This window comes from Botrytis deweyae, assembly GCF_014898535.1.
Source record: "Botrytis deweyae strain B1 chromosome Unknown BDEW_040, whole genome shotgun sequence".
Taxonomy (NCBI): domain Eukaryota; kingdom Fungi; phylum Ascomycota; class Leotiomycetes; order Helotiales; family Sclerotiniaceae; genus Botrytis; species Botrytis deweyae.
In genome coordinates, this window is record NW_024066247.1 from 70,864 (window position 1) to 92,418 (window position 21,555).

General features: G+C 43.3%; 5 protein-coding genes across 5 annotated transcripts; 3 read left to right on the forward strand and 2 right to left on the reverse strand.

Moving 5' to 3' along the window:
- Positions 1-2,681: 2,681 nt before the first annotated feature.
- On the forward strand, positions 2,682-6,277 carry EAE98_010764 (uncharacterized protein; the record flags this gene model as incomplete). The annotated part of the gene is made up of 3 exons (XM_038958386.1): positions 2,682-2,947; positions 3,005-6,218; positions 6,272-6,277. 3 exons carry the CDS (start codon positions 2,682-2,684, stop codon positions 6,275-6,277), a joined length of 3,486 nt encoding a protein of 1,161 aa, XP_038805211.1.
- A 4,716-nt stretch (positions 6,278-10,993) lies between these two features.
- Positions 10,994-11,946, forward strand: EAE98_010765 (uncharacterized protein; the record flags this gene model as incomplete). The annotated part of the gene is made up of 4 exons (XM_038958387.1): positions 10,994-11,248; positions 11,403-11,571; positions 11,704-11,812; positions 11,898-11,946. The coding sequence occupies 4 exons, from the start codon at positions 10,994-10,996 to the stop codon at positions 11,944-11,946; spliced, it is 582 nt and encodes a 193-aa protein (XP_038805212.1).
- Positions 11,947-13,528: 1,582 nt separating this feature from the next.
- EAE98_010766 (uncharacterized protein) lies at positions 13,529-15,391 on the forward strand (the record flags this gene model as incomplete). Its single annotated transcript, XM_038958388.1, has 4 exons — positions 13,529-13,837; positions 13,928-14,788; positions 14,846-15,212; positions 15,270-15,391. The coding sequence occupies 4 exons, from the start codon at positions 13,529-13,531 to the stop codon at positions 15,389-15,391; spliced, it is 1,659 nt and encodes a 552-aa protein (XP_038805213.1).
- A 345-nt stretch (positions 15,392-15,736) lies between these two features.
- Positions 15,737-17,146, reverse strand: EAE98_010767 (uncharacterized protein; the record flags this gene model as incomplete). Its single annotated transcript, XM_038958389.1, has 1 exon — positions 15,737-17,146. The coding sequence occupies one exon, from the start codon at positions 17,144-17,146 to the stop codon at positions 15,737-15,739; it is 1,410 nt and encodes a 469-aa protein (XP_038805214.1).
- Positions 17,147-17,862: 716 nt separating this feature from the next.
- EAE98_010768 (uncharacterized protein) lies at positions 17,863-19,776 on the reverse strand. Its single transcript, XM_038958390.1, has 5 exons — positions 19,392-19,776; positions 19,321-19,335; positions 18,864-19,265; positions 18,619-18,802; positions 17,863-18,563 (listed from the first exon to the last, which is right to left on the reverse strand). The coding sequence occupies exons 1-5, from the start codon at positions 19,635-19,637 to the stop codon at positions 18,019-18,021; spliced, it is 1,392 nt and encodes a 463-aa protein (XP_038805215.1). The 5' UTR covers positions 19,638-19,776; the 3' UTR covers positions 17,863-18,018.
- Positions 19,777-21,555: the final 1,779 nt, after the last annotated feature.

Genomic DNA, 21,555 nt, shown 5'->3' on the forward strand with positions numbered 1-21,555 from the left:
TCGGACTCAATTGCCAATTTTTAAGGGGTAAGAGTAAGGTTACGGCATATTCAAGGCGAGGGGTGAACTTGCGAATAGCTTGCGAAGCCCAAGTACCAGTAAGTAAATAGATCGAAGGATCCGAGGAATTAGACTGGACTTTAGTTCTTTGTTTAGCTTCAGTGCGTGCGTGTACCATTGTCATACAAAACAAGCCAAAGATCAATGCATTACATTCCAAAGTTCAGCGCAGTCATGATGGTCGAAGCGATGAAAGAAGATGATGATACCGACCGGGACTTTTTCAGGCATGGTCGGGGAATGGTAAGCATAAAACAAATGTTACGTAGAACGGATTGGGGGAATTCTTCTCTGAACGTATGGGCCAATTCTAAATAGGGGGGGGGGGGGGAGATTTGGTAGGGACGGTTGGTTGTTGCAATACCGTGAAGTTATTGGATGGAAGTCATTGGTGTAAATGCGTAAATGCAGGATGATTGAAATTGTGACACTGCATCAATCCCGTACCTTAAATCCTGAAACAGACCCCAAATATCTGGAGAGGGGATTAGACTGGATAGGGAAATAGAACTCCTCCTCATCCCAAGTCTCTCCAAAGAATGCAGAGACACAGCTAGGATATCTCGGTGAGCGAGGAGAAGGCAAGACTGTAGAGACAGACAGAAAGCTAATGTGTGAATGGTGTTCGTGGTAGGTAGTCGTAGTAGGTAGTCAGATGGCGGTCACTCGAATCAACACGCATTACCAGCAACATGAGCGAGTATTTTGATAATCGGAAATATATGTAGGTAGGTACCTACTTGATATGCGGTGAGATGTTATTTTGAGAAAGGCTTGCAGCAGGCGATGGGAGATTTGACGCAGAGTATATGTACGGAGGTGAACCCTTCAATTCTTTGGAGATTGAATTGATTTCTATGTATCGTAGACTGGATTGAATTGATCGCATGGTAACCTTAACCGATAATTTTGACTTTGACTAATTGCGGTTGCCGTGACCCGTGATGCCATTTCCCTCCCTCCCTTTTCCCCATTGATGGATGCATCACACCAGTGCCGTAGTCTCAGGCTTTAGTATGGTCTTTGGTATGGTACAACCACTTCGCATCGAATTAGCAATTGTCCTAAATAAACCTGCTCCAACAATGCCCAGGTGTCAATCAACCCAAGATTGTTTGAAGGAGACGGAGCTTATTAGTCACGGAGTCCACCACCACGCTATGGACCGACGGACCTTTACTTACCTACCGAAGTAGACAAAGAGGCTTCGAGAAGAAAGTTAAGTTGAATGAATCGAACAAGCGGAAGATAGTCGATACTAGTACGCGGCAAACAATGATAAAAGAATACCTATGAAGATCGTAAAAGGATAGCAAGTTGATTAGTTCCTGGATGGTCGAATCAAGTGCCATCCACTTAATGCGTCTCTTGTAATGGTCGGGGGCATTGAATGAAAAAGATGTATATAAAAACACCATTCACTCGAGTACATACATACCTAGCTACATTACATTACTCTCACACATTGGCCTCATTTGCCTTGCTTATTATTACTATTATTTTGTTATTGAATATAATAATCAATTATCAGACATGTAATAATCAATACGCCTTGTACCTTTTTGTACCTCTTCTTATCTCCAGCTGTCTAGCCGTCTTCTCCTTGTATTGTCACCACTCAGTTCTTCTTCTTCTTCTTCTCCTCCTCCTCCTCCTCCTCCTTCTTCAGTCATCGCCCTCCGTCGGTCGTTTGATTTGGCAACACACAAGTTCGCATTATTACCCAAAAAACCCAAAAACCCCAAAAACCAAGGACATCCCGTCAAGGATTTGCTTTTCCACTCGTCTCCATTTTCGTCCAAGCAGCAAGCTCTGGTGGTTTCAGCACATCGCACTAAACCTCCATAAGCGAATGCCTTCGAAAGACACGGTCCATCTCAACAATCCATGAATATCTATCGTACAATATCTCTCTTCACCTTCCTCTCCATCCAACTTTTAAAACTTCACTGCGAACAATTACATACATTACTTTCTCTCTCGTTTTGTACCTCAGCTCATAATTTCGTCCCTCATGTTAGCACTTCTTCTTTTGTATTAATGAAGGTTTGTATATTGAACCGGAAACTCTTAAATCAACAATTATCAACAGAGGCCGTCCTTTCACACGAAACCCTTTCTTCCATCGTTCAGTCCCGGATTCACGAAATCCCGCAAAAGCTATAATCCAAGCACCAAGTCCAGTCTCAGTATCATCCTTTTACTGTCAACAGACTTTGTACTATCACAGGACGACCGAGCCCCCATCGGATCATCAATCCTTCCTTCAATTCAATCGACGCATTCAATTTTGAGTTTTTGTTTTCTTGCCGGAAGTCATTGATTTGACCCATTGAAGAGTTCGCCTTCTAGATTAGATCCTCATCTTTTCTACTAAAAGAAGCTTCTTGAATAGCTCTCTCGACCGTCCCTGTCAACACAAGTACAGAGCGACTAGACACTCGTATTCTTGTTGCACCAACAATTTAGTCGAACCTAAACTAAACTATTGATCGTCAAGTGCCAAGACTATCTGTTGACAAATTTACTATTTCAACAGATAGCAATCTCGATTTCGGAAGCAAAAGATCTGTCATCTCTCGTACATAATCGAGAGAATTTAGCAGATCGAATAATCTATAATGTCAAATAAGAGATCCGAACATCCTAATCTAACCCATCTACCTCCGTCGGCCGCTGGATTCCCCAGATCGGGTTCCTCAACGGCCAACACCTCCCCCACCGAAGCTTCGACAGGACTTCCTTCCTTGAGATCACCATATGGCGCCTTACCATTAAATTCTGCGGGCAAAATGGCCAGCAACACGCGATCGGGAGCTGGTTCTCCTTCGCATGATCAGCTTAACACGCAGTCAAGTGCTAATAGATATCCCCCAACCGCAAAAAGGTATGGTTTTGTTTTACAGTTTGATTATGACTCAAGTACTGATGTTGTTATCGACAGGACACGAGAAATTGTGCAAGAAGGGGGGTTCAACAGTAGCAATGTATGGGGACCTCCAACAAGTGGCAACTCTACCCCACTTCGAGAAACTATACCAGAGTCTCCTACGGATGGATTTCCAGACTTTGCCCAGTTACCAACGACAGAAACGATACCAACACGTCGAGGTCGTGCTGGCACACTCCCATCTCGATTTTCGTCAGGGGGGCCTTTGAATGCAGCTCCAGGTCTGGGTCTCGCATCGAAGACATCAAGACCCACACCATCACAGAGTCCATTCCAAACTACAACGGCAAATCTCGGCGATCTGGGAGATCCGTCCACAAGCACAGGGTTGTTGAATCGATTACGTTCGGGCTCAACCCCTCAAAATCCCCAATATAAAACTTCGCCTTTTGGTCACCCGTCACTTTTCACCAATTGGGGTCCATCTTCAGGCGGTCGTGAAAGGACCTCGACCTTGCATAGCATTGCTAGTCAATCCTCTAACGGCATTGACTCCCCTGGACAATCTTCATTCTCAAGAGACGGAAACAATGATGATAAGATCAGGACTCTTGATTACCTTGGTCTTGCTGAAACTCCACAACCTCCTCGAGCACAACTATCAAATCCAATCTACAATCTCATTGATGCGCACAAGGCAAATCGTTTCCGTTCTTACTCTGTCAACGCCAAGGAGAAGTATGCTGAGGATGAAGATGATGACGATTATGGCACAGGTGCCTTGACGCCCTACGAGCAGGCACAAGCAGCTCAAGCTCAAGCCGCTGCTATGCTTCATATGCAGTTGGCCCAGAATAGTGAGCAAATGCAGCGACACCAGCAAATTATGCAGCAGTATGTTAGCCAAGCATCTGCAAGCAGACCCAGAGCTAGAACTGCCGGTGTTCTCGACTCACCAAATACAAGGTTAATACGTGACTATTATCCTACAGCGTCGTCTCGTCTTGGTAACACTATTACTGCCTCAGAGTTGAGAGAAGCAGATGAATTCTCGGGTCTTCCAGAAGCTGTCGCCGCAATGAGTCTAGGACGTTCAAATAACGCAAATGAACACCTTTCACCCAATGACAATTTGGAGGGGCCAACTAGTGCTCTTTGGCTTGGAAGCATTCCATCATCAACAACTACCTCTACCCTCACAGAATTGTTCAAAGTTCATGGTCCAGTTCAGTCCGCAAGGGTTCTCACACACAAGAATTGCGGGTTTGTAAACTATGAACACGTTGACAGTGCCATAACGGCAAAGGCCTTGATGCACAACAAGGAAATTTTCCCAGGAGCAGGACCAGTTAGAATCAACTTTGCTAAACCTGTATCTCCAGCAACAACACCAGGTCCTGATGGAGCATTTCCTTCACCAAGCCCAGATCCTTTTTCCAAGGGTTTGGACTCTGGTGCAAATGTGACCGACGCCAATGGTGCCCTGGGTGCCATATCAAGACCTGGAACTACTGAACCTCCTTCACCACGACTCCAAGACATTGAGATTGATATTCTGAACATAGTTTCCGAGTTCGGCGCCACTGCGGAGGATAAGGTCAAGATTGGCCAAAGCCTCAAATCTTCTATCTCATACGATAAATGGCAGTCTGAGATACCAGCAATCGCAGAACCAAGCCACAGTAGAGTTCACGATGCTCCTAAGCTCAGAGATATAAGGAAGCGCATTGACAATCAAAGTTGTTCACCAGCTGAGATCGAGACTATCGCCATGGAAATGCTCGAGGAAGTTGCTGAATTATCGTCGGACTATCTCGGAAATACTGTTGTCCAAAAGTTGTTCGAACATTGCTCCGATGACACCAGAGACCTTATGCTTCAGCAAATTGCCCCCCATATGGCAGAGATTGGTGTGCACAAAAATGGTACTTGGGCAGCACAAAAAATCATCGATGTATGCAAAACGCCCAAGCAAATCACTCTGATAGTTCAGAATCTCGCGCCATACACTGTGCCATTGTTCCTTGATCAATACGGTAATTATGTTTTGCAATGCTGCTTGAAATTTGGTTCGCCTTACAATGATTTTATATTTGAAGCCATGCTTAGCAAAATGAAGCCTATTTCCGAAGGTCGATATGGCGCCAGAGCTATGCGAGCTTGTCTCGAAAGTCATCACTCTACCAAGGATCAGCAACGAATGTTGGCAGCCGCCATTGCGTTACACAGTGTTCAGTTGGCTACCAATGCCAATGGTGCTTTGCTCTTGACTTGGTTTTTGGACACCTGCACCTTCCCACAACGTCGATCTGTTCTCGCACCTCAATTAGTACCAAACCTTGTCCACCTTTGCAAGCACAAGGTTGCATATCTCACCGTACTCAAGGTCATTAACCAAAAGTTAGAGAACGATGCTCGCGATCAAATCTTTCAAGCATTGTTCTTTTCAAAAGATGACGAAACTCTCGAAGCCATTTTATCCGACCAAGCTTGTGGTGCTACCTTGATTTTCAAAGTCCTTACTACTCCATTCTTTGACGAGTCCATTCGAAGCAAGGTTGTCGAGAACGTTCGAAACGTTTTGCTTCGTCTCAAGGCGCAACCAGCACAGGGTTATAAGCGTCTCATGGATGAGGTTGGATTGTCAACTCGTAACGGTAGTGCCGGACCAAGCAGAGAGCACAGTCAGCAACAAGCAATTGACCGTACTCGACCCGGATCACAACAGAGTCAAGCTACCGGTCAAATCATGCCTCAATCGCAATACGGTTCCAATCAATACTATCCACAGATGCAACAAAATCCACAAATGCAGCAAAATGCATATGACATGGGCATGGGCATGCAAAGGACTGACAGCATGGATTCCAATGTTCAACCTTTCCAACAATTTGCACTTCAAAGTTCAATGTTTCCACAATCGTCTACGCCCATGATGCAACCAATGAATATGCAACAATTTCAATACCAAAACATGAACATGGCACGAGGTACTCCTCCGATTGGCAGCTACTATCCTACCATGCAATCAGGGTTTGGTGCGTTGAGTAGTCCACAATTGATAGATCATTATCGAGGGATGCAAAATGCCAGCCCTATCCAACCCCCATCTCAGCAAATGAGCCCTGGACCAATGCTAGGACAAAGCTCATTTGGAGCTCCTGGTCTAAACAACATAGGAATGGGTATGGGAGCATATGGTTTCAATGGTTTGCCTACACAGAACATGCAGTATATGCAAGAACCAGTCAACAATCGACGTGGAAGAGTAAGTTGAATTTCTGGTCTAATACAAAGATACAATTCTAACTTTGCTTACAGAGATAAATGCACAAGATGAAAACAAAAGTTTGTTTTATGGGAATCGGAGTTTTGCTTTACAATTTCTCAACTCTATACGAACGATGAACCAACTTCTTGCCTTCACGACCAGTATCAAATCTTTGAAGACCGACGATTTTGCCCAGGCGTCAAAATCGTTTTCGACCAAAACCAATTTTATGTTCCATGTATATTGTTTATGTTTCTAAAAGACTTATGATAAGAGATTTTTCGGGGATGTTTATTTCTTTTAGTTTTTAGCTGTGATGAAAACAGCAATTTACTATTCCCTCTGATGCATGAATGAGTCATGAGTGGGTGGGGTGGATCGAACGGGTAGTTCTCGGCGTTGTAGTGATCATTGATCACAACAGGAAAACGAGAGCTTAAAGATATCTCGGACTGCAATGTCCGTGTTATCGAGGGGAATGAGATTGACTTCTAATCGAAAGATTCAGAGCAGAAACAGGTATTGGAAAGCCGATCAACAATTGATGATGGGCGTCCTAATACGTCAAGTTCTACTTATCCAAGAAAGGGTTCTTGACGGTGTGCTTAGCACTTACTAGCTTGGATCCAGCACGCCTAGATCGCTCTTTCGCAATGAGCATTACAAGATGAAAACGTAACAGGAACTTGGCTTGTGGAGCACTAGGATTTGGTATGGTGGGATAAAATGACATGATTTGGAAAGGCGTATAAATAGGGTGTGGGGAAGTTGATTTTCAAGAAATGTCCCAAAAAAACTCTTAAAACGCTAAAATGAAAAAAAAAATTGCAAAAGAAAGAAATGATAGATGGCGTGTATTATTGATTGTATATATTGTTGTAGTGTTATTGTTAATTGATAATTGTTTTGAGCTTTGGGACTTGATGATAAATGGCGAGATGTGAAGTAAACAAGACTTGGAGATGTGTGGGGGATCTCAGTCATTTGTTCTTCATGATTTGCTTCTGCTTATTCATAAATAACACCTTGCACGTTATGCTCTCTTACATCTTCTTACCATAAGTGATAGGAGACTTTTATGGGTTTAAAGAGAGAAGAGGAGAGGGGGGGGGGGGTGAGGGATCTAGTTTTCATTGTATAGTTACTGTTTATTACTTACTTCTTACTGCTTATTAGTGTAAGGATGGGGATGAGTATGAGGATTGGTTTGAGTATAGGTTTGAGTATGAGTATGAGTATGGTATGGTATGGTATGAGTATGGTGTGTATAGTGGGAAGTTGTCTTGTTTTGTATTGTCTTGTCTTGGGTGTTGCTTTGAGTGTTGCTTTGAGTGTTGCTTTGAGTGTTGCTTTGAGTGTTGCTTTGAGTATTGCTTTGAGTGTTGAGTGTTGCTTTGAGTATTGCTTTGAGTATTGAGTGTTGCTTTGAGTGTTGCTTTGAGTGTTGCTTTGGATTTTAAGTGTTATTTTAAATTTTGAATATTGAATGTTGAATATTGAGTTTTGAGTTTTGAATATTATTTTGAGTATTAAATATTGCTTTGATTGTTGAATATTGAGTATTAAGTATTGAGTATTGAATATTGAGTATTGAATATTGAGTATTGAGTATTGAATATTGAGTATTGAATATTGAATATTGAGTATTGAGTATTGAGTATTGATGTATTTGTATTTGAATTTGAATTAGGATGGGATGGATGGGGTGGATGGGGTTTTGATTCGGATAGTAGGGGAGGGAGAATTTTGAAAGCTTTATGAATTTGTTTATTTATTTGGAAGGGGATGGGAAGGGGAAGGGATGGGGATAGGGATGGGGGAGATGGAGGATTATTGTTAGGTTTGATTTGGTATTCGTTTGTTGATTTACTTATTCAGATGGTAGATGGTAGATGGTAGATGGAATGTTGAGGATTTGAGGATTTGAGGATTTGAATGATTGAGGGGTTGTTGAGAGGGAGGGAAGGAGAAGGGGTGGGAATAGGGATGAGGGAGAGAGGAGAGAGGAGAGGGAGAGAGGGAGAGAGGGAGAGAGGGAGAGGAGAGAGGGAGAGAGGGGAGAGAGGGAGAGAGGGAGAGAGGGGAGAGGGAGAGCGGGAGAGAGGGGAGAGAGGGAGAGAGGGAGAGAGGGAGAGAGGGAGAGAGGGAGAGAGAGGGAGAGGGGAGAGAGAGGGGAGAGAGGGAGAGAGGGAGAGAGGGAGAGGGGGAGAGAGGGAAAAGGGGTTGTTGGAAGGGAGTTGTTGGAAGGGAGTTGTTGGAAGGGAGTTGTTGGAAGGGAGTTGTTGGAAGGGAGTTGTTGGAAGGGAGTTGAGATATCGAGAGAGGATTATTGTTGGACTTGAAGAAGGTTATTGAAGGGCTCTTATTGAGTAGTTTGAAGGAGGATAATTTGGGACAGCCATTGTGGATTTGAATTGGGATGTCCAAAGTGTTTGATTGTCGTTCGAATGGAGATATCGAAAACTATCAATATGATTGCTCGATGTGCAATTTATTGCGATCATCACACAGCGCGCAAACACATCAGATTCTATCTGTTGATATGTATTTGAAAATTGGGCAATCTCTAAGTAGAGTTATGTGGAAAAGTAGTAAATTCTTCTTTGAAAGTTTGGGGTAGGTATTTTGGATCTTTTGGTCTTTGATGTGAAACTTTAAGAACCAGAGATAAAATATCACGGATTCAGGAGATGTCGACAAAGGAATAGAGGTACAAAATAGAAGTTGCAGCAAGGAGAAAAGCAGGATGGCTACATTATCTCTGATATCACATCATGCAGAATAGAAGTATAAATGGTTCTTGTTTTGAGAAATGCTTTGGAGCTTGGGATAGATACTTCGCATAAGCATCTTTGTTAATGACAATGCGAATCTGCATGAGATTTTTAGTATGGGCATGGCATCTGGGTCTATGAGACATCTGCATTCAAAATACGAAGCAAACGGATTTGATAAGCCTCATATTGAGGTTCCCCGCGGTATACGAAAAGCACTTCAGGATGCGTTTTGGGAGGCTGATTTGAACATCTCAGCTCGTTACGAACAATTGACGAAAGGAGACATTGCTTCTATCGATATCTGTCTACATCTCTTCATCTACTTCCATCTCCCTAGAAACTTAATACCACCATCGATCTCCAGGAAAGAAATACGAACAAAAATTATTAACACAAGTCGTTACGTAAAATTCTATCATATTCGTTCTCTTTGACTCGGGTCACGGTATTGAGGCGGAAACTAACACGGGAAGACGGGAGGTAATGATTTGAATACTCGTATATTCTTACCCAAGAGCCAAGTTATCAACCTGCTGTTACACACATATATGTTCTCCACGACTGCACATTATCTCCAAGATTATGGCGTGAATGCGTGACACGTGATGATTTTGATTACCCCTCATCCGACGCATTCCACGCATTCATCAATGTCTCACCACTTATCATCCCGCGCCCCGCGCCGCAGCAGATTCTGGATATAGGGCTGAAACATATATCCATTATTAGCAGTTGCTAAAAACCATCTGGGTCCCCGAAAAATGTCTATTATCGGAAGATGTCGTGATTGGATTTCTTTCATCTCAGCTCCGAGCGCTCCGCAAAGTTTCAGTTGGTGATGGTTTCGCCAAGAACAAATTGAGGAGAAGATGGAGGAGGCGGGAGAGGCGAGGTAAGTGTGAGAGACACGTCATATGGCGTGTATTTTTGGTGGGGAGATGCTGATAGAATACTTAGAGTAATAAATGTGAACAGGTCTGAATTTGCTTGCTGGCGAGAGGTGAGCTAGGTACCTAGGTAAGCTTACTATGGAAAACGTCGACCATCAAAACATTATTCGTGAAAGTACGATAACAAGGTGTTGAGGTATTGGTGCTTATGGGTAAATGCATGATTTCACGTCGTACAATAACCCATCCACATTGCACAAGCCTAAATCCGAATATCAAAACTGGAAACGCATTCGAGAATCGAATGATCTCGTAATATTTACACCAACCGACAACCTCGTCTCGTACATACTCTTGGTTTGTCTCAGTGGAATTCGGGTTCCATCCCAGCCATATTCAGATGAGCCTCATGCCTCAAAGTTCTCACCTCTTCTCATTACATGAGAGAATGCTTCGTGGTCTAGTGATCGCCAGTGTAATATTTGGTGAAAGAAGCTTATTTTAAGCCCCATTCTAAGCCTGCTCAGGAATTTGAGCATGTTCTAAGATTTTGGACATCATACAAGCGCAAATCATGCTCGGATCTAAGCCCATCTTCGTATGCAAATGTCAAGTGATATTGTAGCTGAAAGTTCAATTGGTAAAGCTGCGTGTTGTCGGATGCCTTTGATATGTGATTTTGACGTTTGAGAGATAGGATATGGTGAGAACTTGAATTGCTTTGCTAGGGTTCAGTCTTTGATTTGGATACCTACACGAACTGCACGAGCTGCCTGGGTATGCTTATTTTGAGATCTGGGGTGAACAAGGTGAGTGCTTGTTTTAGTGACAGTACCATTGCGGCGGAGACGTGGATGAGATGGTGATGTGAGACTTTGTTGGGGCGTGCTTATGAGTTTATATCTATTGGGAGGTTATTTGATGACATAAATATCTGGGAGAAGTATATATAGATGCTCATCTTCCTCTTCCATATTCATCTTCACAATCGCAATCAATACATCACTTCACACTACATCAAACTTGCACATCACCATCAACAACCAACAATCAAACCCTCCAGCTCAACACTCACACCACATTTTAACTCCACCCCAAGATCAAAATGTACTTCACAACTATCGCTACCCTCATCACCTCCCTAGCTCTAACCTCTGCACTCCCTCTCTCTCCACCTCTCAACACAGCATCTCTCACCTTCCACGGTGCAGCAGGCGCTCAATACACCCTATCCGTTCCACTCGATGGTTCGACTACTAGTACCAACAATGTTTTGAGCATTTCTTCTATCTCCACGGATGGCTTTGATGTGCAGAAGAATTGTAAGATTCATGCTGTGGATTACACACCCGCTTTGGTTGTAAGTTTTGGCTCTATTTATCATCGACTTTCACCCTTTTCCCATTCATGAACCACTCTCCTCATTCTTTCTGTCCCACATCATATTCCTCTCCTCCACTCAACAGAAAATCATTTCATATATCTCCAAGCTCGATTTCTAATTGTCTAAATAGCAAGGACCACAAAATTCATGGCAGGTCGGACCACCTCAAACGATCATCGATATATCTTGTACAAGCGGAGGTTCTCCTTCGGGTCAAGTGATTAGCATTGAATTAGATGGGGCTGCCGATGCAAAATATTTCATTAGTGTACCGCTTGGTGGAGGACCAGTCTATACTTGTATGTATTACCTATGTTCTCTGGCTTTGCGCTCTTCCCTACCTCCTTGCGATCAATCTTATTCCCTTCCCTCTCAAAACTCCACAAAACCAACACACGTACCCACAAACACTAACAACCTCCTTCCCACAGATAACGCCCTCTCAATCTCCCAAGTCCGCTCCAAATACGATATCCCCAATTGCAAATTCGATACAGTCGATTACCCACCAGCATTTGTGCAAATCGCTAGTGGTGTTTGGTAAGTAATCCTGAATCTTGTTCCTTCACACTCATTCATTAGATCTCAAAGCTCGTTTGCTGATAAAAGTATTCTCTATCTGTAGGAACATGGGACCTCCACAGACTGTCAGAAGTGTTTCTTGCCCTGCATAGATACCCAGTAACTTTACGCTCACTCGCTTGTCCGTTGAGTACTCAAATTCTTCGGCTTTTGAGTCACAAGTTTGGAGGACTTGGTATGAAAGGGAGGAATTTTTGAGATGAGATGAGATACAAGAAGCAGGATACAACGGGTTAATTTTCCTACAATTTCCTCAACGCATTAATATCAAACAGTCCTTACGGGAAAAAATTCGTGTTTCACCTCCAACAGAGAAGACTGGAGAAGTAATGGATGGAAATGGAAAGGATTCGCACAGCATACGCATTAGCATTGGAGTTACACGCACATGAGCACACAGATATGAATATGGATGAATATGGTACAGGTTATGATGGGATGAGATACGATCTTTACAGCTTAATACTCAATTCGATACTTGGCTAGTTTTTGTTTGTTATACCTACCTAGTTACACATACATACCATTAGGTAGTATGAAATGATGGATACTTTTATTTTCCAACTCTTCTCTTGTGATAGGTCGTAGTTCCTGGTGTTCTTATCTTGTATTTTGAATGATATATATATAAATATACTTATATCTATATATACTATGAAGTTTCATACGAGATACAACATTAATACCTATACGCAGATAGCACTGTAGCGAAGAAAGTCCCAGATCCCACGAGACCATGAATCCACCAGTCCCATCATTGTCACACACGAGGAAAAGGAAATAACTAACAGAAAAATACACACAACCATCTGAATTCTTCCTCGTCACTATCGCTCCATCCCTCCCTCCCTCCCCCGTTTCAAAAAATCTAGTACAAACTAAGGTTATCTGAAAAACTACTCATCAACCACTCTTCCTCACATCTCCATCTCCATTTCCATCTCCATCTCCATCTCACAACCCCCAAACCGGAGAATTGACCGGAGAATTGACCGGAGACTTGATTCTTCCTTTTCGTTTGCTTTTCAAGACTAATTAATCAACCTAAGGTTACTCTGTCGAGTCTGTATAAACAAACCTATAAGGTAAGGTTAATAAGGTTCCCCCACCCCACCCACTGAAGTGTGGGACCGGAGCTTTGAGCTCAACCAATCAAATCAGAAGCGATGAGCATGGATACGAATCCAGGAAGGCCATCCATGTCAGAATCATGAGATATGTTGAGAGAGGAAGGGAGGTTTCATGTTTTATGTTTTTGTATTATACTCTTTTCTGTGAAAGATGATGGATGGATGCTGAGTGCGGGGTTTGGATTGTTTTATTCATATCATATCATATCTTGGTAGGGATAGGGATTGGGATGGGGATAAAGGAAGCTAAAGCTGGCTTGTGATGATAAATGGAACTGGTGAACCGGAACCGGGACCGGAGAGTTTTTCTCGTAACATTGGTATTTATGTACGATTTCTGGTTTCTCATACCCAAGTTTGTCGAGATGACTTTGATGATTTGGGGGTTAGAAAATGTATATATGGAGCTAGATATGTGCGCTTCGAATACTATCTATCATTCAGGATCATTCTCGACTATATTTCCAACATCACTTTACTTGACTCTCTTAGTTTTATTCTCAAGCCTCATCCAATATTCAACATCCTTCCCATCACCATCAATATGACTTCATCCCCCTCATCATCCTCATCTACATTCCCTCCACAACCCTACCTTTCCCTCTCCGCCCAAAAGAAAGCTACACAACACTCCCTCATACCCCAAGAATGGCGACTTCCCACCGAAAAATACCAAAACCTGTCCAACGTGATGGAAGTCCCGCTTAGCTGCGGACTCTTAAACGAGACCGAATATCAGATAACTTCTAACTACGACGCCACTGCGCTTCTTGGATTGCTGAAGAATGGAGTCTTTACTGCGGAGCAAGTAACCATTGCGTTTTGCAAAAGAGCGGCTATTGCTCATCAATTAGTGAGTTTCTTCGTGCATGTTTATTGGAGATGTAGAAAATATTGAGCTGTCCAAAGGAGGAAGAAAGCTAACCATTTTCAAACCCAACAGACAAACTGTCTGACCGAAATATTTTTCTCCGCAGCAATCGAAAGAGCCAAGATCCTCGATCTCCAATACGCCTCCTCGAAATCAACCGGAAAACCTCTTCCTCCGCTATTCGGCCTACCAATCTCCCTGAAAGATAGTTTTGACGTCGCCGGATACGATACTTCGACTGGGTTGGGTTGTTGTGTAAATGCTCCCGCCTTGGAAAATAGCGCACTAGCTGCTATGCTTCTCGATTTAGGTGCAATTCTATACTGCAAAACCAATCTTCCCCAATCAATCATGACAGGAGATAGTCACAACAACATCTTCGGACGAACATTGAATCCACGCAATAAATCGCTAACAGCGGGTGGAAGTAGTGGGGGTGAAGGTGCGCTTCTTGCTCTTCGAGGTAGCATTTTGGGTATTGGAACGGATATCGGTGGAAGTATTCGTGTTCCAGCGGTATGTAATGGTATCTATGGGTTTCGACCTAGTGTAGGATTGATTCCTCATGGTGGTGTAAGAGATCTTACTCCGCCTGGAACAGATGGTGTTAAGTCGACTGTCGGACCAATGGCGACTTCGCTCCGGGATTGCGAATTACTCCTCAAGTCAATACTTCAAGCAGATACCTGGAAGTATGACAGTACTGCAATTTCAATTCCATGGCTAGATGTCAAGCCAGCACACAAACTCCGAGTTGGTGTTGCTCAAAATGATGGAGTCTTTACTCCATCACCCCCAGTTCAACGGGGTTTCAAGCAGGTGGTTGAGTCTCTCAGTGGAAACAACGTCTTGGACATAATTGCTATTGATCTACCCGACGTCACATCGATCTACCAAGACTTCATCAGCTATATGACACTGTCAGGAAGCGATGTGAGTCCAGTGAATTCCCGACTAAATAGCTTTAGACACACAAGCTGACTTCAAAAGCACTATCTAGAACAGTTCGAGCGAACAGGAGAGCCAGCCATCCCATCACTAGCAAAAACCGGCCTTCTATCAGCGCCAGGCACGACTTTGCAAGGCTTCTTCGAATTGAATGACCGACGAGTACAAATCGCGAAAATATATCTTAAACTTTTTCGCGATAACGATCTAGACGTAATTCTCATGCCACCTGCAGTGCATACTGCAATTCCCTTGGACTGTTGGTCGAGAGTGGCATATACGTGCTTGTGGAATTATCTTGACTATCCAGCCATTGTGGTTCCGGTAGATCAAGTGCAAGATACAGACTTGGCTGATGATTTGAGTAACGCAAAGTTCGGCCCAGATGATGAGCAGATTTATGAATTGTGTAAGTATCAATATTTCTCCAGTTCAGTAAAACCCAAGCTGACATATACTCCCAAAGATACCGGTCCCGAACAGTACAAGGACGCACCGGTTTGTGTGCAGCTTGTAGGGTATAGACACAAGGATGAAGCTTTGCTGAAGGCGGCAGCTATGTTGGACTCGATCATAAAAAAGGCGTAGAGGAATGGTAGATCTTATTAGATTATTCGATCGTCAGAACTGTTCGACAAGATTTGAAAAATCCTTGCAGTTCAAAGTTTTGATTCTCTCATTGTAGGCCTGCGGTCCAAACTATTGGCAATCGTGCGCTAGGTTGTCTGGTGAACGACAGATAGCTATTCGCCAGATGAACTCCTGTATTTGGTCTTCGGATGAACCTTTCTTTCCTATCATAGCTTTCTTAGCATAGTTCCTTGATCTAATTATTAATTTGCAAAGTTGTCCCCACCTATAGGACAAATTTACGTGATATTTGTAACAACAGAACCTTACAAATATCCTTCATACGAACATTAGCTACATCTATCAACCAGTCGAACAAGTCGCAGTAAGAGCATTCAGCACGGGACAAGGTTTGTGAATTGAATCAAACCACCTAGTTGTAAGATTCGCATCTCTCTCATGCCAAACTCTCGATAAAAATGTCTTCGTAGCCTTTTGCATAAACTGAGCGAAATCATCCACGCAATCATCTACGCGCTCAAGCGTCTTGACCCGTAAATTTTCCTCTCTAACCTCAACAGCAGCGATGATAAATGGTAATGTTACAAAGCGCATAGATCTTTTTGTGGCCGATTTTGCCGGTTCAAGTTCCATCATTACTTCTTTTGACCAGATTTCCGCTTGAGAATCTTCCTGACCAAATGGATATCGTAATCTATGACCAACTAGGAGAGCTCCCAAGCGGTAGATTTTGGCTTGCGCGAGAAGATGAACAATTTCCGTTGAATCAAAGCGCTCAATGAGTCCATTTAACTGAGATGGCTGCCATGGCTCCACAATGCAATGTATGTCATCTAGCTGTTTTTGTAAACGAGCCAGGTCATTCGCGTCAGTTGTGTTGAGGAGTGTGTTACTGATCACACATAGATCATGATAATAGGGTAATAGAGGTAAACAGAGGCCAAGACGACAGTCAATAACAACAGAGGTTGGTACTCGGATCCTCAGTATTGGCTTTTGTCGATGCATAAGGCAGTCCATAGTTTCCAACAGGATTAAAAAGCTTCCCCACGGGTCATCTTGCGCATCAGAAACGATTGTTCCTATGAACGGAGTGGTTGTACCTAGACAGTGACGACAAATGTCTGGAACTCCTACGCCGATTGTGGAAGATATTGAGAACGCAAGCAAGCCTCCGAGAGCATGGCACAGAGCTGCATCTTGTGAAGATAAAACAGGCAACGAACGTAACGCGTCCATAGCCTTCAATATATAGCGAACACTGAAAGTTGTACCCACATCACCTGCGGTGTCTGTTTGAAGTTTTTTTACTGATAGAGCACATGCGATAAAAGCATCTCTAAACGATGGAAGAGCACTCGATAGCTGAACAGAGAATAACTGCTGCTTCCCGGATGCAGAGCTTGGATACGCAATGAATTGATCTAGATTTCCCGATTGGCTGAGAAAAAACGACAACAACTCCTCCTCTTCTGGCTGTGAATCGGAAAGCACATTCAAACATGAATCAATGCTAGGCTGATTCTGCGCCAGCTTTCTGGCTTTCCTCGAGACCAATCTAGTCACCGAGTCCGTGTGATGTGGTCTCCTGCCCACGGGCCTCATAGGCCGTACCGTTAAACAAGTCAAATCCAGCCTGTCACATCTTGCACAGCTGACGGAGATAGATGCGCGTTCACATCGTTCTTTAAGTTTGTAGCATCTGTCACATGCAGTTCTAAATTTCGCATTCCTAGTGGCCGGTGCCTCCATAACGTTTGAGAATGCCCTTTCAAACGCCTGGTAAGAAGAGTGCTTCAATGAGCAAAATTGGATCTCTCTATCAAGAAGAATATAACGAAGGCGTCTAGGATTTACCAATCAACGCATCTTTTATCCAACACGTCAAGTAGAAAAGAAGAAGTATCATACTCAAATGGATAAGCAGTGATCATGAAAATCCATTTGTCTGTTGAGTTCAACATTTCTCGTTTGCTATCAGATGCATTACGTAATCATGTCACTCTTCGACGAATCAGATTAGACTTTCCCCCTCCCAGCAGCATTTCTTTCCTGAATACATACTACCTAAGTAGACAGAGCACTACAATCCTGTGCCTGTATAACAAACCTCTTATATCCTTAACATATAAGATTATCAATTAACAAATTCAAACTATCAACAGCTTCAAGCATATCGACACCACAGTCTAGCCTAAGGTTAAATCAGCATCACAAACTAAAAGTCCCGAAACAGAGAAAATTATCTACCTATTCTCATTTCATATACTTCGGCTTGGATGAGAAGTTGGAGACTAGGGTTGGGATGGTATATGGATGTGGGATATGGAGAGAAATGAATGTATTAAGTAAATGCATGAGTTGAACATGAACTTTGAGAGCTGGAATAGGAAGGGCCCAAAGGACTGAGGGTCAAGCTGGTCATTAGGCCGCATTATAAGCTAACCTGTTGAAGATTCCTAGACACGATATTTCTAATATTCTTCAAATTTTGGGACTATAAGAAGGTGTGATATTTACGTTATAGTTTGCTTTGATAGTTCCACCGCCATGTACCATATGTAGTAAAAACGCAACATCAAAGAACGCGCCCAAAAGCACAATGCAAACATGTTACACCCAAATCAATTCGCCCCCACAACTCCCTCCCATCTCACCCTCGCAGCCTCCTCGTCTCTCTTCCCCTTCCTCGGAACCAACATCCACAACCCCGAGATCGTCACCAAAAGTGCCAAAACAACTGGTTGCAATGCCTTTACTCCCTTTGCCTGGGCAAGCGCTCCCACAATAAAAGGAAATACCGCTCCTCCACTTCCTCCAAATGCAGTTGCGAACCCAATACTCCCAACATGTAATTCCTTCGGCATGAGTTTCGTGACCAATACAATAGCTGTTGGGAATAAAGGACCAAGAAACATGCCCAAAAATGCTATTGCAACTGCGGAGACGTAGAAGGAGGGGATGAGCCAGAAGAGAAGTTCAAGGGCTATACAAATTCCAAGGTAAACGAGGACAGATGTAAATTCGCCTAGCCAAGCGGTCAGGAAAGCGAGACCCATGCGGCCAACTGTCATACCGGCCCAGAAACCGGTTGAGGTGAGAGAGGAAGAAAAGGTTGTGCCGGAGCGAACTTGGGTCATGAAGGTTACGATCCAACCGCCTAGTGATACTATGATGGTTGTTAATACGTTGAAGTTTGATGACATGTAAAAACTGGAAATTACCTTCAGCTCCTACATAACCAAAAATGAAAGCTGCAAATATCCAGGTCAATTTGTTACTTAATGCTTCTCGAAGTCTCCCGGTCTTGGCATTGACATCTCGAGGATTCTCCATTGCGTAAACATGACCTGTTTGGGCCCAAAATGCCCATGTCGAAGTAATGAGCTCAGTGCCTGCTACTGCTGTCTGTTTCTTGTCAGTCACTAGTCCTTAATGAGACGATTTCCAGAATACAAGCAATACTCACCATGATATAATAAAAATAGTACCACTCCAACCCCGTCTTGGCCAGCATCCCCGCAGCAATCAAAGGTGCAACTGTGCCACCGAAAGAATAACAAGCTTGCAAGAATCCCTGAACTTGATTCGCACTAACCATGTTACCAAGCCAAGCACACCAAGCCGCATCCACAAGTCCATTACCCATTCCTACGAAGATAAACATGACGACGAGAACTGGATAAGGCGGATGAAGTGAAATTACTACATAGGAGATGAGATGACATAATCCTGCGATGACAGCTACACCTCTTTGCCCGAATTTCACATGGACGGTGTCATTGATCAAGGAGGCGAATGTGTAACCTGCAAAAGGGGAAAGGAATATCAGGGAGATGACGGTGTAGGATAGGTTGTAGTATTGTTCCAGCTTGAGATATTTCTCAGTAACAATATTGCTATTGGCAAGAGTACATGTGACTTACGTATGGGATTAAAGCCTTTATTCGTTTAGTATACGATGTATCTCGAAGTGAAAGACGGAGTGGAGACTTACACCATAAGAACCATCATTCATACCCATGAGAAAGAAACCCCAAAATGAAGCTCCCACTCGATATACATTCTTGGGAGGATAATTCCATTTCTGTAAAACCTCTACAGCATTGTTTGGTGGAGTCGTATCTTGTCTGATATCTTCTGGATCCGATTCGCCTTGTACAATGCCAGTACTGGGAACCCAAGGTGAAGAATCATTGGGAAAAGATTGAAGTTCAACTTGGGTAAGAGTTGTGGTTGCCATGATTGAAGTATTGAAGCTGACGTTGTTGAGGCAAGGAAAATCTGTGGAGGAGGAATGTGAAGATAACCTTAATAAAGAGATTCACTTAATCATCAAAATGCACATGAAAATGATTCATGCTCACCACAACCATTATTTGTTTGCCTCTTTGCTTAACATCGCAGTAATACTCGCGATTATATTTTCCGGGGTCCTGAGCCAACAGTTATAGTGTGGGGGGAAGTGGCTCGAGAGTGGAGTGGGTCATCAATCTGACAAGACCTCGAGACTCGTCGACGTTGACTAATCATTAAAAATTCATGATGCAGCATTTCTTAACAAATCAATCCATTAGTGAGGGCATCGGTTTCAAGATCAAGAGATGGTGAAGGCAAAAATGCCTTCCTCCCACCCTCACCCATCCAAAGTGACTCAAGACTGGGTCATAAATCTAGCAAGACCTTGACTCGTCGACGGCCAATCATCGATACCATATAATCCATTGCTTTTTATGAACTCATCATTATGCCTATCTACCAATTCCAGAACGACGTTAGAAAAAGAAAAAGTGCCTCCTCCCACCCCCACTCTTCATCACCAACCTATCAACACCTCAATGCCATCCAATCACCATCACCACGGCATCCAAACAAGCATATTTTTCTTTTGCCGTCTGACTCAGTCAGTGAGTGACGCTTCGAAGTATCCCAAAGTCGTTGACAAAAGCATTCTGGAGACATTTCAAATCACAAAGTGTCGCGTATCCCCTTGGCTAATCCCTGGCAAGGGATGAGCTTCCTAGTCGGAGTTGACGGGAGCGTGGTCCGAAAAATAGGTATGCAAACAAGGCTTTGCACAAGACAACGCCCCGTAGTTTGTTTGTCCTTCTGCGTATGGCGCAAGATTGCCAGCATCCTTGAATCATAACACCGCTCCATTGGTCGGTCATAAATATGATTCTTACCCAACTTATCAACTGCAATTTATATATCACTTACCGATTTCCCCCCTCCCCGTCAGAGAATCTAGAGTCGAGCACACAACTCAACCATCTCTACAATGCCTTCCCACAAAAAGACATTTACAACACACTCGATCATATTTTAATCTTTTTTCTCATCATTCATCTTATCTAATCTGATAGAGTATCACTGCCTAGTTTGCTCTCCCCTTTTCTCTTCTCTCTTCCCATTGATCCTTTCTTCCTGTCTGGCTACTTGCAAAAGCTACCATACATCTTTCCCCTCCCATCAACCATTCCCCCATCAGATCATCCTCAGCAAGAAAATCAAAAGAAACATAGAAATCCCCTCTCCTCAGCCCCTCTCCATACCATCGCAAAACCAGATGATATGTGATGTAATACAATATGATCCACCCTTGCCCGCTCTCGACTACACGATCCATCCATCGAGTCATCTAATACTTATTGAAGTATCTGATATCTTCCCATTTTGTCTACCACGCCACCCACTTCATCTCTCATTCAAAGCTCTCTCCCCATCTGATTCCCTTCGTCCAAAAAAAAAGAATCACCGAATTTCATCCGCCATCTTCACACGCAACCCCCTCCACGATAATTAAAGTCCCTTAAGTCTGCAAACCCCTGAAAAGTCAAAATAAATCAGAACTCCACTCAACGCCATGCTGCACCAATGATTCCTTCCTCAATCCCTCACTCTAACGACGTGCTTTCGCATCACCTGCAGAGTTTTGTTTCGTATGATGTGTATGATACAAGTCTGAATGAATTTTTGTGTTCCCCCCATCGATATGAAAAAGAAACAAGATTGAAAAGTTGCAGTCCAAGTGCGAGAGGAGCGGAAAAAGTTGCATACTAGCGCCGATGCAATGAAAATATAATAGAAGGCGACTAATTGACTTCAGCATGGCCAGCTATGCTTCCTGGCGAAATTGCTTGACGAGAAGACATAAGTAG

Coding starts and splice junctions, on each gene's coding strand:
- EAE98_010768 (XM_038958390.1), bottom strand. CDS start 19,637: ATGGCAACCACAACTCTTACCCAAGTTGAACTTCAATCTTTTCCCAAT. Junction 18,803..18,863: donor ACTATTTTTATTATATCATG/GTGAGTATTGCT, acceptor GACAAGAAACAG/ACAGCAGTAGCAGGCACTGA. Junction 18,564..18,618: donor TGGTTATGTAGGAGCTGAAG/GTAATTTCCAGT, acceptor CAACCATCATAG/TATCACTAGGCGGTTGGATC.